Source organism: Osmia lignaria, chromosome 15 (genome assembly GCF_051020975.1).
Source record: "Osmia lignaria lignaria isolate PbOS001 chromosome 15, iyOsmLign1, whole genome shotgun sequence".
Classification (NCBI taxonomy): Eukaryota; Metazoa; Arthropoda; class Insecta; order Hymenoptera; family Megachilidae; genus Osmia; species Osmia lignaria.
The window spans coordinates 1,477,699-1,494,675 of NC_135046.1; the positions used below are offsets into that span (position 1 = coordinate 1,477,699).

Here is a 16,977-nt window from a genome sequence, read left to right on the forward strand (position 1 = left end):
TTTCAATTTTCAACAACTAAATGTGGCTAAACTACTGATCCTATCGAAAAATGCTACAGAACTTTTCACTTCGATTTTTTGTAATCTATCCAGCGGTGTAGAGGTCTTCAGGTTATTTTTTAACACCCTGTATACACTAGAATCCATCCGGAAGGTCGGCGACGCGAGTCCTTTGTCTCCACATCTATGTACTTATTTTCAACTTTTTACCGATAAGTTTTTCATACCGTATCCATACAAAATCTTTGCGGTCATTTTAACAGTTATACCACAATTCTTTCGGTCGATTTTGTGAACGTGAAAGTAAACCGCGCCATCGGTATCAACCTAACACTTATCGCGAAAATCGTGACTTTCGCTTCATAGACGAGCGAAAACAATCATTTTATACGATATCTGTGCAACAAATTATTGGTTACTCGTCGTTTATCTAATGTTTCTGCAAATCATTCATCTAAATCAATAATACGGATCATTAAGCGTTTTAAAAGCTACTTAACGGATTTTCTGTTCAATTTTCATGAATAACACAATTTTATTTTGCCGTTAGCAACACTATCCTCTGAGAGAACCGGTTGCTCGTGGTAACATTATTGCACCACATTAAATAATTGTCACGTTTAAATTAGAAAGTAAGCTTCTGGTATAAAACTCCAAATAATTTGCGCGTGGATAAATAGAAAACAAAACGTGTGTAACTGTGCATAACGCTACGCAAGATAACAGTAGCAAATGACGCTTTTCTTGTCCAGATTCCAGGGCCAGGTACATTTTTTATTTCTTTCAGCAATCCGTTGTTACGCAATATTTGCTCACGAAAGCAAAGTAGAATTCGATTTGATAACGAGAAGAGACCCCCCCCCCCCCCCCCTGCCGCGCGAGTTTATACGATACCCATGCAGAATTGATATCGTTTCTGCGTAGACGCGCAACGATTAGATACCAGCTTCGTGTAATTTGTTTTATAAACTTACTCCGTATGGAAAGGGTTGAAAGGGAAAAGCGGATGCGTGGCAAACGTTTACCATCCGCGATTAGCGTTATGCGACTCCATCGACTAGCTGAAATCGCTAAATCCGATCCACCGCGCTTCCTTGACGTGGTTTCTTCGTTTTCTCGCGTTCAAGGTGTCGCCTTTCACATGGAATCGAATTCTAGTCGCGTACGAAAAAAAATCGCCAGGCTCGTATCAGGCCAACGCTATCGCATAATTCATATTGACGCAATATGTTTACTCGATGTTATTTTAGCTGTTAGTTTAAGGGAAATCCGAGTAATAACCCCCTTCCATCTTCAAAGATAACAAGAATGTCCGGATGTGTTCTGATAATGTAAATAATAACACAATTTTGTTTTGAAAGAGAGAAGTAGCAGTGATAAAGGCGCCGGTTGACCGGCCCTTCGTTTTTCTTTTTTTCTATCAGTCAGTCGTCAGATCGTTAGACGATAAGCGGAAGTTCGGTTGGCGTGTGGCAGCAGCTGGCTGATTCATTATGAACACATAATCAGCAGTGGTGTAGCAAACGATCACGACGTTTGAGCTCTGTCTAAGCTTACCGTTCGCCTTTCCTTCGCTAGGTAACCGTGTCGAGAGCTAAATAAAAGAGCGACAATCGTGACTTTTCGTTAGACATAATAACGAGTTCGAATTATTAGTTATCGAGCTATGTTCGATGACAAACATGCCAAGTGGGCGTCCATGTAGGCGTCGGGTGACGTTGATTTTCGTTTCGAGGCCGTCGAAGAAAATGAGCCTCTCCAATCAATTCTCTCTGTGCACATGATTTTTTTCAATCTTCCATCGTTCGTACGTCTGATAACGACGGATATTTTCATTTTTCTGGCTCGGTAAGAAGGATAACGGAGAGAGGGGGGCTAGATGAAAACTGCCGCCCTCGTGTTTATTATCCCAATGCCAGCCGTCGTTGTCGTACGTATTTTTAGCGCTCGTTCCGTTACAATCGAGGGTGGCTGGTGTAGTCGACACTTTGCCGGAGCTTGTTTCAGACTACGATGTAACAAACGTCCATCACGGTCGGAGCTGGCAGACGACACCGTCTGTCTGCACGTGGACGAACACGCTCCTTCTCTGCGTGCATTCCAAAGACGTCAAGCCGCGATAATTCCTCCACCGGCATTCCCAAGCTCCTTAATTCCTCGGCTGATTCGGCGTTTCTACTTGCCCACCAACACAACAACCACCCATCCTCATCTATATTCTGTTCGGGTTACCTGGACGACTCGTGGTTTCGCGATGGGGATTGAATCTAATCGGTTTTTTTTTAATATACTTATACAAGGAAAATTCACCGTTCCCTAGGAATATGTTATTCGAAAATTCTGAATCAAAGTCGATATTGTCTGCCAGACCGTCAGTGGGGCTGACGACAGACGATCTATAACCCCACTTTTCGGAACTCCTATACAGTATCGCCTCGAAATAAGTAACTCGCTATCCCTTATTCTTTGTTTCAATTGGCCACCAGGTGAGAGGTCCGTTTGCCGTTACCTCGGATCTCTCACTCATTTCTACGAGTGACGTATCTTGACGATCTTTTATTCCTCAAGCCCAATAGCATATCTGCTTCGTAATAAGCAACTGTTCGGTCCCGAGCGAGTTGCTTATTTCGAGGCAATACTGTATATTCGAATCGCATGCCGTGGGACCGCCAGCGAGAGAACCGATCCATCCCACTGCCACCTGGCGGCCGCCGACCCGAACTAAGGGCATCCCGGGAGACTCACCGCCTTCCACTAAACGCCTACAATATAATATTATCGGAAACCCGAAGGGTGGCAATTACACCAAATGTTGTTTGTATCGAAAAATGATCTTTATTTCAACTAACTAAACGATGCGAACTGATCAGAGGTCGAATTCTTTCTGCTGAAAAACGGGAGCGAGTGTCCGAGGAAAAACTATTGGAATTTTGTATGGAGGAGTGGGTAAGGAGAAAGTCTGGGATTTTGAAGGAGATAATTTATGGTCGTCTTTGTTACGACAGGAAGTGTTTGAAGGAACTAACTGACAATATCTTCTACGCGTTCTACCATGTCGTCTGTTGATTTGTTATCGTTATTGTCATTTCGAACGAGCGCCCCGAACACGCAGGGTGTAATTGGTGCAATCCTTGGAATCGTTTGAATAAACTTGTACGTACAAATTGATTTGGTTTTGTCGGTAGAGGAGGCAGAAGGGAAGGCAAAACGGATATCAGCGATCTAGTCGGGTTAAAAGACAAGGTTGCTCGACCTTGCCTTTAGACGAACCATAATCGGTTACGTTCGCAACGCATCAATCAGACTGGTGAAACATGATTATAATCCGTATTACCCTCCGGATTTCTCTCGACTCGAAATAAAAAATTTCGTTCGTTTGCTTGTTTGTTGCAGTGTGCCAAAGTATCGACATTAGGAACAGGGTAAGTAATTTTCAAAGACTGAAGGGGTGCCGCTTAGTCGAAGGATTTGTACAAATTTTGCTAATTGAAGAGGTTACGGGGCTCGCCGACATTTCATTCCCGGAACTGAAGGAAATTACCGGATACTTACTTTTGTACAGGTAAATAAAACTTTCTAAAAGTTACTTGATACACTCGATAACGAAAAATTGCCGATCAATTTTTTTTATAAACGAAAATGAAGAAAAAACCAGTAGAGTTAGGACTGAAATTACTCGGTCTAATAGAAACGAGCAGGAATCGTATTGTCCAGACGACTTCCTTCCACCCTGCTGGCTCATTAAACTTCCTATCGGTTGTACGTTGTTATTATCTCACCGGTTCCTTCTTTCTTCGCTTCCTCCTCTGCTCGTTTTTCCCTTTCTGACCACTTTTTTACAGCATCGTAAAGTACGCGGAGCCGGATTTCCCATTCACAAGCAGGCTTCTCCTTTTCATTCTTCCTGCTCCCGTTTGGTTACAGGGTGATGGGGTTATCTAGCATCGGTCAACTGTTCCCTAACCTGACCGTGATTCGTGGCCATTCATTGTTCATCAACTATGCCCTTGTCGCGTTCGAGATGATGCATCTTAAAGAGATCGGCCTCCACAGTCTGACCACGGTCGTGCGTGGTTCCGTTCGATTCGAAAAGAATCCTGTGCTTTGTTACGTGGACACGATCGACTGGGACTTGATAACTAAAGCTGGCAAAGGAGAGAACGTCATCTCGGTAAGTACGGATACGTTCAACTTGAGCTGTTCCTTACTTTGAAAGACTAAGCCTGTAAGGTTATAGGTTAAACGGCACCCTAACTTTTCCCAGGGTAAATTTCAATCAGAGAGTCAGAGTCGTGGGAAGAAAGTAATTAGACAATTTCGTTGTTATTGTTATGGTCGAAAGTTTGTAGGAACGGGTGAAACGCGCCGCGGCATGACATTTAGAGACGAGTTCCGTTCGTTTGGCACAAGAATTCCATTCTAGTACGGCAAGAAATCGGAATCGTGGCTAATAGCGGTTCCTTCTGGCACGAGCCAAGTTACCATCTTGGCAGAAATTTACCATCCTCTACACGGCTGCATTATTCCGCCGAAGGAGCAACGAACCGTCTCGTTGGCATCCTCCCGTCGCGTCGCGTCGCGTCTGTAAACAATTCCATTTGGCCGAGAGTGAATAATCGTACATCGTGACAGGCTACTGATCACTCGAAACATCTACACTGTGTACGCTGCTGGAGATATCATTTTTGTAAACTACATTATCGGAGAGAGCGCGGTATTTTTAATATTTTTTTTATAAATTATATTAGTTTATTTTACACTTGAATGGGTGTTCTTTGTCCAAGAGTAGAGAGGTCAGGTTTCCGCGAGGATCGTTTCGTTCAGGGCCAATTGCTTCCGGTCGCGCACGACATCCGCGACGATTTCAACCGGCGAACAGCAATAATATCAGCCGGTTCCAGCGTAAATCAGAGAATCGCTGCTGGCACCGGTCGCGACAGACTATTTCTGGCGTAGACCGACCGAGTGTCCTCGGTGGCAGGGTAATAATATCGTGGTCGTGTTGTCCACGAAGAAGGTAGACCGTGTCGTTTTCGTTCGTTACCTTCTCTCGAATCCAGCCCTCTGCACGCCATTTACAAATCTGAATAACTCCGCCGATCATTCTATCGTTCGCAAAAGGAATAAAATATCCAACCCGGATCTTCCGCTTAACGCAAAAGAGTTTCCTCGCAGAGATTCGAGTATCTATTTTCTTGAAGATCATCATCACCCGAGCTACAAAACGCGAGGACCGTTCGTTTAATTTCGCCATCGACGTCTCTGTATCTTTTTAAAGCGTCGAGGTGTTAAACACAATATGTAGTCTGAGAAATAAATAAGCCGCCGATGGAAAGTAGTATTCGCGTGAAACGCGAGCTTTGTGCGTGAAGGAGTTAAAAACGAGCTTTAGAGATCGAGGGGACAGGGAATCCGTCGGCGTTAATAATCGCGGCTGAGTTACGTTCTGAATTATTTCCCGTGCGAGAACGAGCTTGCGAATTTAATGAAAAACCAAACGAACGGGACCAACGAGCGCCGCTTAACAACGGCAAACGACCCCTTTTAATCGGCAAGTTTTATTAAAATTTCGATTGTTCGCTAATTGAAATGCAACGGGCGACTGTTTCGTTCGCGACCTACCACCACGACCACCTCGACCACCTCGTACATCGTGGTTCTTTATTGATTTACCCGACGCTCACGTGTATTACTCTATATTACAGAGTCGCGTACACCCGCCGCGTTTCCGTCAGATGAATCTCTGACATTTTCACTCGACCTCTCTGTACGCGTGTAATTCGATGATTTTCCCCTGTGCGCTAATTAATCGAAACAGCCAGGCTTCAAGTAGACCCATCGCTATCAAAGCTATGCAAGCTTCGAAATTGGCAGAACTTTTTAAAGAAATAGAAAAGATGTTGAAAGAAAGCTTGGCTGTTTAAATTTTCTCTCGCTTTCAATCGACTCGATAGAAGAGACAGATCGAGTCTGCGAGTCTGATCGATAAAACGTGACCGGGTCAAAGGGTTAATTAGTTTCCAGGTGGCGGTGGAAAAAATTCGAGCGTATCGAGGGTCGAGGGTTCGTTGTCGAGTTTCGAGCTTTCAACGAGTTGAGAGCGACGCGTTAAAGCTTACTCATTGTTCCTTCGGAAAAACAAAAAAAAATGTACTCACTTTATGATTTTCAAATCCCCTTCTCTTTTTTTATTATTTTTTCAATAAAGAACGTAATAGGTACCTCATAACACCCCTATCTTTATTTCTTATTTGTAACAAAAAAAATTGAATCGAGTATGATCGCTTTTTCATTTCGCACTATTGGAAAACAAAAGTTGAACAGTTTGTTACGTACGGCGGCGAAGAGTTCGCCGTGTAAACGCGTTAAGTGGCGGATTAGAGGGAAAGGTAGAGAAGAAAAGCAGTGTTTATCGTATCGGCGCATGGAAATAATAGTTTTAGTTAAGACGATGAGGGAAGTAGAGATCGACGGGAATAAAAATAAATAATAGAAGGCGCCAGACGTCGTATCGATCCGAGGCTATACAACTCTACAGCTCACACGAGAATTAAGGAATTTTTCTGTTCGATGCTCGCTTAACGATGAGAAGGTGAAGTTATCCTTCCCGTTTTTGGCACAATGGTTGGCCCAGCGCGTTCGTGTAACGAATACAAGAGCGTCTGACGCCTCTGCGTTAAAGAGGCGTGAATCGTTCGCGAGCAGATACCGTGTTGCGTAGTTAGGTTTAATAATTACTTTGTTTGTTTGCAGGGAAACAATCGTAAGAATGGATGCCCGGTGTGCGAGAAACACTGTCCGCAAAGACTGACCAAACAGGACGAGTACCTGTGCTGGAATCAAGAACACTGCCAACGAAGTAATCATACCTGCATCTCCTTTTTTTTTTTCTTTTTTTTATTTGAGTTCCACAGCCGCACCGTGAATCGTTATTAAAGACACTAATACGAAATCACCTTACCTGCTTCCCCTTCCTTCTTCCTTCTTTGTCCTCGCACAAGTCATACATTTTACTTGCTACGTGTTATTTTATCGATCGCACCGCGTTCATTAGCAGTCTGCTCCCTCCTGAAAAAATGACGGGGAAAGTTTGCCACGTGTCTCTAGAAAATAACGTGACAGAATTTCTTCCCGATGAGCCAATTCTCCATACCTGTCCGTGGGGTGTCCGCACGCGTAAACTTGTTTATCCGGAAACGGGATATTTTTGCTTGTATCCGTCGAAATTAAACGTCCTTTCAATCGTTCCCTCTCGTCGAGAGTAATACTCTCAGAGTATACTTCCGGAATTCGCCAGCAGAGGGATCCGTCTGCTATGTCTTTCTCGCGAGTACTCGCGTGATTATCCGTCCAACTCGTGTTTAATGTTCTTGCTTCGCAAAAACTTTCCTTGTTTGGAAATGAAACGGCAATCGTCTGACTGGGTCGATCGATGTTTCAATTTCAGTATGCGACCGAACGTGCGAGAACAACGCTTGCGACGAGACAGGAAAATGTTGTCACCCGACGTGTCTGGGTATGTGTACCGGACCGACGAATCGCGATTGCGTCGTCTGCAAGTACGTGGTTAGCCTCGACAACGAGTGTAGGGAACGCTGTCCGAACGACACCTACGAGTTCATGGATCATCGGTGCATCGACGAGGACAAGTGTAGACGGATGGGGAAACCTCGCGAGGCGGCGTTAAACGTAAAGAAACATCCGTACAAACCTTTCAACGGCAGCTGCGTGATGGAGTGCCCACCAGGCTACATGGAGGACGAGGAGGCGAACGGCAAGGGTTCGTGCAAAAAGTGCGAGGGTCCCTGTCAAAAAGATTGCGCCGGTGCTAACGTGGACAGCATCGCCTCGGCCCAAAAGCTACGCGGTTGTACGCATATAACTGGTAGCCTTGAGATCCAGATACGCGGCGGTAAGAACATCGTGAAGGAACTGGAGGATGGTCTGAGCACCATAGAGGAGATCGACGGATATCTGAAGATCGTACGAAGCTTCCCGCTAATATCTTTAAACTTCCTAAAGAACCTACGCGTGATACGAGGCAACGACATCGACAACTCCAAGTACACTCTGCAAGTGATGGACAACCAGAATCTTCAGGAACTGTGGGACTGGAGCTGGCACAAGGACATACAGATATTGTCGAAAAATGGCCCTGGCAAGATCTTCTTCCACTTGAATCCAAAACTGTGTCTGTACAAGATCGAGATACTGCGCGAAAAAGCGGGCCTGCCTCCGTTCACGGACTACGAGGTGGTGCCGAACAGCAACGGCGACAAGGTGGCATGTAACGTCACCGAACTGAAGACTAGGGTGGGCACAAAGTCACCGTGGGGCGCGGTGATCGAATGGGAACCTTTCATCCATCACGACGCGAGATCTTTGCTAGGCTACGTGGTTTACTTTATCGAAGCACCGAATCAAAACGTGACGATGTACGATGGAAGGGACGCATGCGGCGGCGACGGATGGAAGGTGGACGACGTGGCTGCCAGCACGAACGCCAACCTGACGGATGCATCGAAGATCCCTGGCCGGCAGGAGAAGAACGTATACACGCACTACTTGTCCCAACTGAAGCCCTATACCCAGTACGCTTATTACGTGAAGACTTACACGATTGCCACGGAGAGGTCCGGAGCGCAGAGCAAATTAATGTACTTTAGGACGATGCCGGAAGCTCCTAGTTCGCCCAGGTCCCTTTTCACTTGGAGTAATTCGAGCAGCGAGCTTCACATGTCCTGGTTACCGCCACTTCACAAAAACGGAAATTTGACCCACTATCGGATCCTTGGTAGATGGGAGCCCGACGATCCCAATTTCATCGACCAAAGGAACTACTGCGAGGAACGTAAGTTAAGTTTTCCATTGTCTTATATTTGCGTAAAATCCACGGGAAACAGAAAGCAAAGGCCATAGAATGGGTCTTCGTACCGCAACAATAATTAGAGAGCCTCGATACCTTCCGTATACCTGTAGGATCCACGGGCATAAGTGGTCTGGGAATCCGATGTTCTTAGCCACTCTCATCCCCAATTCCACGGACTTACTAATACCGTTTGCAATATTGAAACGAGCCGGATGTTCCAGCCATACTGCTACCGGACAAGAAAGCGATCACACTGGCGGAGGAAGAGAGGAAACGGATGGAGGAGGAGAAGGAGCAGAGCATCACGCCGGAAACAGAGACCTGCGAGTGCCCGGACCGAGAAACCGATCAGACTATTCGAGAAAAGGAAGCTTCCAGCGCAATCGCTTTCGAGGATGCGCTTCACAATCAGGTCTACGTGAAACGAAAGACCAACGTAAGAAGAAAACGCGATCTCGACGAATTTTCTTTCCTTCCTTCTTCTAGGAAACCGAAATCGGTGGATCAGGTAGAGTAATCCCAGAACGTTCACGTTTCTAACGACAAGGAATTTCTTCAGATTCGAAATCACCGATTATGTTTTTTTTTAAATCCGTAGCCTGTCGTGGACAAGTTAGAGAACGGCACGTATGTGGTGTTCGAGCGTCTGGTGAACAGTACGAATCTCTCGTTCGTGATGAGAAATTTGCGCCACTTCGCCGCCTACAACATCGAGGTGCAGGCGTGCAGAGCTCAAGAAATGAACGACACGTTCAAGAAGTGCTCTACGAAGAGCATGCGTACCTATCGCACGTTGCCGATGAAGGCCGCTGATAATATTCCCCCGAATACGTTCAAGATGAGCATATCCGGCGAGAACAACAGTCTCACGATGGTCACGCTTCAGTGGGACGAACCACCGCAGCCAAACGGTCTGATCATCACCTATCAAATCGAATACAAAAGAGTCGACATTCAAAACGTGAGTCGAGAGTCACGCGTAAGCGATCAATCTTCGTCCAGTCATTCAATTTCTTTTTACGCCTTCGTTATTACCCTTAAAGGTAGCAGGAATTAATCGATCTATGCTCCGTCTTCTCTCGAATCTCCATCAAACAGTTATTTCCCTCTTATCGTTGGACGAGTCCCAAGTACGAGTGAAGGGTTTGTCTGTTGCAGTACAAACCAACGGTAGTCTGCATCACTAGACGCGACTTCACGAAAGCGGGCAACTTGTACGTCCTGAAGGAACTGCCGTCCGGTAATTACTCCGTCAAGGTTCGAGCTACCAGTCTGGCGGGCTACGGTGACTACACCCAGGTCAAGTACTTTTACATCGACGAACGAAACGCCCTGGGCATCTTCTGGGTTATATTCTGGTTGCTGCTGTGCGCGATCCTCATGATTCTCAGCTTTGCTACGTTCTACGTGTACAAACGCAAGTACACGAGGAACGTGCCAAACGTAACACTGATAGCCACGGTGAATCCCGAGTACGTGAGCACCCCGTACGTGTTGGACGAGTGGGAGGTGCCTAGAGAAAAGATCGAGCTGCTCAGGTCACTGGGCAACGGTTCCTTCGGTATGGTGTACGAGGGAATAGCCAGGGACATCGTGAAGGGTAACCCGGAAGTACGGTGCGCCGTGAAGACGGTGAACAAGGACGCTACCGATCGAGAACGCAGCGAGTTCCTCAACGAGGCCTCGGTGATGAAGTAAGTCGAAACGAAAACCGCGAATCCATAGCTAATCATACCGATTATTTCTTTATTTTCGTAGGGGTTTCGACGCTCACCACGTGGTCAAGTTGCTGGGCGTGGTTACTCGAGGTCAACCAACTTTGGTCATCATGGAACTGATGGTTAACGGTGATTTAAAGACGTACTTGAGACGCCACAGACCAGGTGCCTGCGAGGAAACGAATGTACCACCGAGATTGGACCGAATACTCCAGATGGCGATCGAGATCGCCGACGGCATGGCCTACCTTTCCACCAAGAAGTTCGTTCACAGAGACTTGGCTGCGCGTAATTGCATGGTAGCCGAGGATCTGACCGTGAAGGTGGGCGATTTCGGAATGACCAGGGACATTTATGAGAGAGATTACTATCGAAAGGGAAGCAAAGGTCTTTTACCGGTCAGATGGATGGCGCCGGAGAGCTTGAAGGATGGCGTGTTCAGTAGCTATTCCGATGTTTGGAGCTATGGGGTCGTGTTGTGGGAGATGGTGACTTTCGCGTCGCAGCCTTATCAGGGTTTATCGAACGATCAGGTGCGCGTGTTGCCTCGTAAACGATAACGCTTCAAGCATGAATTCCAACTTACTCAACCCGCCCATGTCCTATTTTCTGCAGGTTCTCCGGTACGTGATCGAGGGCGGAGTCATGAAACGACCAGAGAATTGCCCCGAATTGTTATACGAACTGATGAAGAGGACTTGGAGGCACAAGGCGACCAAACGACCCACCTTTATGGACATAGCGACCACCTTGCTGCAACACATCGACTCGGATACCTTCAAGTTGATCAGTTTTTACCATAGCACGGAGGGAATCGACGCTAGGAATCAAACAAGATCGACGTCGCCTCAAATCGATCAGTAAGTATAACTCGATAACTTCTAATCGATACTCCCATCGAAGGTGTGAGTTTTCACCCAGTGATTTTAAAAATTGCAGGCACCTAGAGTTGGCCACTTTGCAAGACCTGCAGGAAGAGGAGGCAGAGGGCGAGGAAGACTCTCCATTGAGGCAGGATTTCGACGACTTTGCGAGTTTCGATCCCAGCAGTATTAAGAACAGTTTCAGTCCTCACTACAGAGTGGACTCTTACGGTGAAAACTCGAAAGCGACCGCCAATTGCCACGATCTAAACTCCTCGAACGTGCCACTGAAGGCTGGCTTCGATGATTTCGACGGTGTCTCCGCGGATTCTGCAATCTCTGGAAAAGATGCGTTGAACCTGCCCTTCGTCGAGGACAGCCTCAAGTCCGTAAAGACTTCGCCGTTCATAAACGCGAAGAGTGGGTCGCGTAGCAATCTCAGTCAATTGTCGACGAGCAACAGATCGGGCAGCCCGAGGAGCACGGGCAAACGAAGCTTCCTGAGTAGTCCAAACTCGTCCAAGTTGACGAATCCACCGGACTACGAGAACGGTAGCCCGGAAATCCTGTCTGCCGTCGAGAAGAAGGAGACTGTACCGTTACGAGTCGATTTCCCATCCATGGACGCGATGGATATCGACAACGGGATCGAGAAGAAGGAGACGATCTCGACGGTCGAATACGTGAACAAACCAGAGACGTTGAACAACGGTTATATCGGCGGTGCAACCACGTAGTCTTAACGCGTTCGCGGCCCGAGTTCGTCGCGATTGAAACTCCAAGACACTTGGAATTTCTCAGCTCGAACTGACTGATACACGCTCGCGTTGATTGCTGGGGGCAGCGAACGCGTCTATCGTCGAGAATCATGTTATCTAGTATTTCTATGATCGAACGAACATGTTCGGAAGGGGCAGTGTCTGTGCAACGATTCCGCGAGTTATCATTTCTTAACGCTAACGTTCCAAACGGAAGAAAAACAAAGTCTTGACCAGGCGTGTTTTGCACAGACTCGAGCAACGTCTTTTAGAATGAGAAGATTTATTATCCGTAAGTTGTATCTTTTAAGCCTTTAAACGCGATATTTGACTTGGATTTTTATTCTCGACGTTAACGGGATTGCTTTCATACGGCCGTCTCTCTCTCTCTCTCTCTCTCTCTCTCTCTCTCTCTCTCCAGGTATACCAGGTGTCATGTCACTCTCGTGAGAAGCATCAGTTTTAAATACGTATAAGTTCGTTAACAGCAGACACTGCCTTTTTTACGCTGATGGAAGAAAAAGATGCGAATGAAAGCGAGACAAACGAAGACAACTGGCCAAATTGCAGCCATGTACGCGAAAAGTTTACGTTAATTATTTCTTACGTGTATCCCGCGTTCGTCTCGGCCACGAGGCTATCGAACAACGGGGAAAACATCGGCTTCCTTTCGTTCATACCGCGTTAGAGAATTTATCAAAGTGGCGATTAAGAAAGCCAATTAATCCACGGCTACGCTACGATGATTCTATGCGTATATATTTTACGAAGGAACGAACGCACGGATGAACGCGCTTAATTGCCACTTTGCACGGTTTTAGGCTTTTTACCAGTTACACTGTCGTATATTATAGATTAGATTACGTTCGTTAGGGAGAGAGAATTATATAGCTGGACGCAGATTCAGAATGCAGAGTCGTTAGTGAGTATAGGAGACGAAAGAGTAAGAATCTTGTCGCTTTTTCTCTCGCGTTCGGCCACGAGAAAGCTCGTTTCATTCTACTCCTCGAAATCGTGCAATAGAATTGTTCGCGGTTCATCCACGACCCCCCGCTGCCCTTCTCCATTGGTGCTAAACGCGAGCGAATCGAAAGATGAAATGATAAACGAGAACGTGTACGAATTTTCTCGTGCCCATCGCGCGATTACGAAAAGCGGTTCGATGGAAATTCAATCGGACGAGAGAACCCTCGAATCGTCGAAGATAAAGTACATACATACGTTGACAAAAAGCCCTAGATGCAAACGAGCCTCTAACACAGAAGACTGATTAGCTAATCCCATTTATTACGCCCGTATTCGCTGAGTAAGTTAAACGTTATCGAACGAAATGGTAGAAGTTCCATACACGTGTATATGTATATACGTATTTTCTCATCTTCGCAACGGCTATTCTACTCTGTTTTTGTTTGTTTTATTTTTTTTTTATTTTTTTCCTATTCTCCTTCGGTTCACGCTCGTCAAGTATATCCATTAGAGCTGTTGACTTCTAAGATATTTGACTAACCGGATATTCGAATCAATAGCCCTAGTATCCACGTAAGATGCGACCTTTCTCCATGAGAATCACTACTGTCGCTCGTACTTTGTTCCTTTCTCGCGTCCTTCGCGCACGGCTGGTCGAAAAGAGTGTTCCGCGAGACGCGAAAAGCCACGAAGGACGACAACATTTGAAATTCATGGGAAACTTCTTTCCTCGACCTCGCGGAACGGTCTTTCTGCTGGCGTCGCGAATCAGTAACTTAAACCGCTGTAACGAGATTCGAGCACCAATGACCTAATACCAAGTACCTATTCTACTCTGTCTCTAATTAACACGCTTTAACGCATCACCGTACGTTTCGGTCGGAGCAACGAGAATCGTACAAATACAGAACGGCGCGACACAGCGTCCGCTCGCAGAGAAGAGCGCAACAGAGTTTCGATTCGGCGTTTGCGCTTTATTCAAATTGTCTCGACGAAAAATTGTCGGTCGGAACGCGCGTTCGTTTTCTCCTCGTCGAAAACAAAGTGCCAAGAAGCGGGAACCGACGAGAGGAGGCTCGACGTCGCGCGAGCACGGCTGGCCAGGAAGCTTATCTGTTTTTTCGCAGCTTACGCTCCGTCTCGCTTAACGTTAACGCGCGCTATACAAAATAGAATACCCTCGTTCTCGAATGTTGCGTCCCGCGAAAAGACGCGCGTCTCTTTAAACGCTTTAAGTTAAGAAAGAAGAACGGAACGCGAGTCGCCGATCCGTCGATCAGACGAAGCACGCTCGCGTCACCGATCGTTGTATTATAAACTTTTGTCAAGCCTCGCTCGTATTTAGTGTAACACGGATTGAAAAAAAAAAAAAAAAAAAAAAAAATTAACAAACCAGTTAACGCTTAGATCGTATTCGTACTTGCGCGCGTGCATGCGCGCGGCGCTCGTCAACTGCGCATGCGCGGGTGCGCGCGCAGACAAATCCGCGTACGGCGCTATAAGATTAATCAGAAATGTTTCCTACGGAGCGACGAGTTCTCTCTATATCATACAAAATGCGGCTCGTGGCTATAAATGAGAAAAAGAAAAATGAAATTTCTTAGGCCTATAATACATATAGTTTTGAGATCGTGTAATATATACATATACATCTATGTATATTAAGAACGAAGATGTTGGTAATTGAGACGAAACACGCGTAAGGTTTTCGAAAGGATTGCGCGAGATGCGCGTATGCGTGCGCGTGTCTCTTTGCGCACCATTAATATTTTAAACGGTAAACGAGTGAATGAATGTGCCCGTGTGTATGTGGGTGGGTGTGTGGCGACGTAAACACGCGAAAACGATGCTACCGATCGCAGCGAGACAGGAGCAAGTTCGTCCGGCCGTCACTGACATCCGGCGAGTAAGCGCGCGCAATTTGACTGTCGCCGCGAGAACGCGTCGAATATTCCGCAATCGATTAATCATTGATTGCGAAACGACAAACGTTTCATTCCTCGATTCATCCAAACATCTCCTGTTCTCCGATCATCGCATCCATTCGCGGGAATTCTTTTGGAAAAAGTTTTTACGTCAAATCACTGGTCACTCTCTTGGAGAACTATTTGACGCATGGTATTTCATTTTCAGAAGCTTTTACATTTAAGTTTATCCTAACGATTAGACGTTGCGAGTAATGTCTGTATTTCCTTTCCTTTTTTTTTTTTAATTTTTTTTTTTTTTTTTTTTTTTTTGATCAATTTATAGCGTGTCTCTTTACCTTGCAGAGAACAGCGTAACTTATGATAAGTATGATACACGTCGAGGACTGTCCTCTTGTTCCTATTCCGTATCGTTTCAATATTTTTTCCTCCTTGTTTTTTGTACTCTTAACTCTGCAATTTACGTACGATTAGTCATAGATGTAACACGAGTAACCTAAGATTTTTTTTTTTCTCTCTTTTTTTGCGACAATTTATGATTAAGTAAAGTTTAGTAGAGATACGTTCAACGATCGGGCAAAATTCGACGACACTTTTCTTCCGAGATTTTCTCCTCGAGGATCAGGATTCTTACGTTATTTCCTTTTTTTATCCATTTTTCTATAACGCGCGAAGTTTGCCTCTCGGTTCTGTCCAAGATCGATTCCTCACGCGACTGCTCAATGTTAGATTGCTCAAGCCCAATTATTAGATTGCGAAACCGATCAGGGAAACATTGTCGCATGCTCCGTACCGAGATTGAATTTAAAAAAAAAAAAAAAGAAAAGAAAAAAATAAGAATCGAACGACGAAGAAAATCTGATTCCTATATTTCTTTTTTCCATTTTCACATCGTTTCATCCCTGTCCTTTCTCCATAGAGACGTTTAACCTCGCGATTTCATTCCCTTTCCTGATAACGTTTCGTATCCACGATTCCAGTACGTATGCATGTATGTCTTACTGGACGAAGAACGGACAGACGGACCCCCCCCCCCCCCCCCCCCCCCCCCCCCACCGCCCTCCTCCCCCGACTTCCACAGAGTTGACAAACTAATTTTTATAGGAATCTTGTAGGCGAAGTTTTTCTACGCTGAACTGTATTTTGCATATTGCATAAGGACAAGAGTCGAGAGAATATTTTTAAAAAACCGTATCGTGTATTGTTAAATCCGACTTGTTAAAGGACGATCGTACTCTTAGTATTGTTACGTTTAAGCCCGTGAAAAAAAAAAGTATCGACACGAACGCAAGCCTGTTTTTTTTACCCGGTATCCTCGCAAAAGGATGTACTCTCTGTTGTCAGGGAAGATCGTTTTCTTGTTTTTTCTTCATCGAATCGATCGACTCTGCTCGTTCCCTTTTTCTTTATTTTTTCTGTACACTTTTTTTAATTGTCATTACGTACACGTGCCTCCTCTATCGAGGTGATCGACGTATATTTGTTCGTTAGACGGGTGAACGTTTTTTCCTATTATTTATTTATTTTTTGTACATACATTATTGTCCTATTTATTTGTCAATAAAGAGCTTGCGATACGCGGATACAAGATTGTCTAATCATCCAACGCCTTTTGTACCTTCTGTCAATTTGATCGAGTAATCGTTCATTGAAATTGATGATTCGTAACACGTTCCGTGCCATTGGGATCATTAGTAACCCATTGAGATTAAAGACAGAATGGGGTAATTAAATTCAAATACGATCCAATTTTTGAAAGCAATTTTACGTTTTCTTCATGGATCTTAAATTTCACGTGGCATAGGAAAAATCTGAGAAGACAGGAATTTTTCTTGTTATCAGGTGTAATTATCAAAAGACCGTGGTATATAATAGCGA

At 45.4% G+C, this 16,977-nt stretch overlaps 2 protein-coding genes across 4 annotated transcripts in view; both read left to right on the top strand.

Annotated features, from left to right (window-relative positions):
* Window positions 1–15,939, top strand: part of InR-2 (insulin-like receptor-like) — a 45,260-nt gene extending 29,321 nt beyond the window's left edge. For 2 of the 3 annotated variants that reach the window (XM_034315649.2, XM_076692519.1), the window contains 10 exons: window positions 3,394–3,562; window positions 3,925–4,171; window positions 6,754–6,859; window positions 7,448–8,851; window positions 9,091–9,377; window positions 9,468–9,830; window positions 10,028–10,563; window positions 10,628–11,120; window positions 11,203–11,447; window positions 11,527–15,939. In XM_034315649.2, coding sequence (XP_034171540.2) covers window positions 3,394–3,562; window positions 3,925–4,171; window positions 6,754–6,859; window positions 7,448–8,851; window positions 9,091–9,377; window positions 9,468–9,830; window positions 10,028–10,563; window positions 10,628–11,120; window positions 11,203–11,447; window positions 11,527–12,187 — 4,511 coding nt within the window. In that variant the 3' untranslated portion in view covers window positions 12,188–15,939. The remainder of the gene's footprint in view (window positions 1–3,393; window positions 3,563–3,924; window positions 4,172–6,753; window positions 6,860–7,447; window positions 8,852–9,090; window positions 9,378–9,467; window positions 9,831–10,027; window positions 10,564–10,627; window positions 11,121–11,202; window positions 11,448–11,526) is intronic. The other variant, XM_034315652.2, reaches the window with a different exon arrangement.
* The window catches only part of bbg (PDZ domain-containing protein big bang), a 44,204-nt gene continuing 39,585 nt past the window's right edge, over window positions 12,359–16,977 (top strand). The window contains exon 1 of the mRNA XM_034315646.2: window positions 12,359–12,500. The gene's annotated coding sequence lies outside the window, so the exon portion shown is untranslated. The remainder of the gene's footprint in view (window positions 12,501–16,977) is intronic.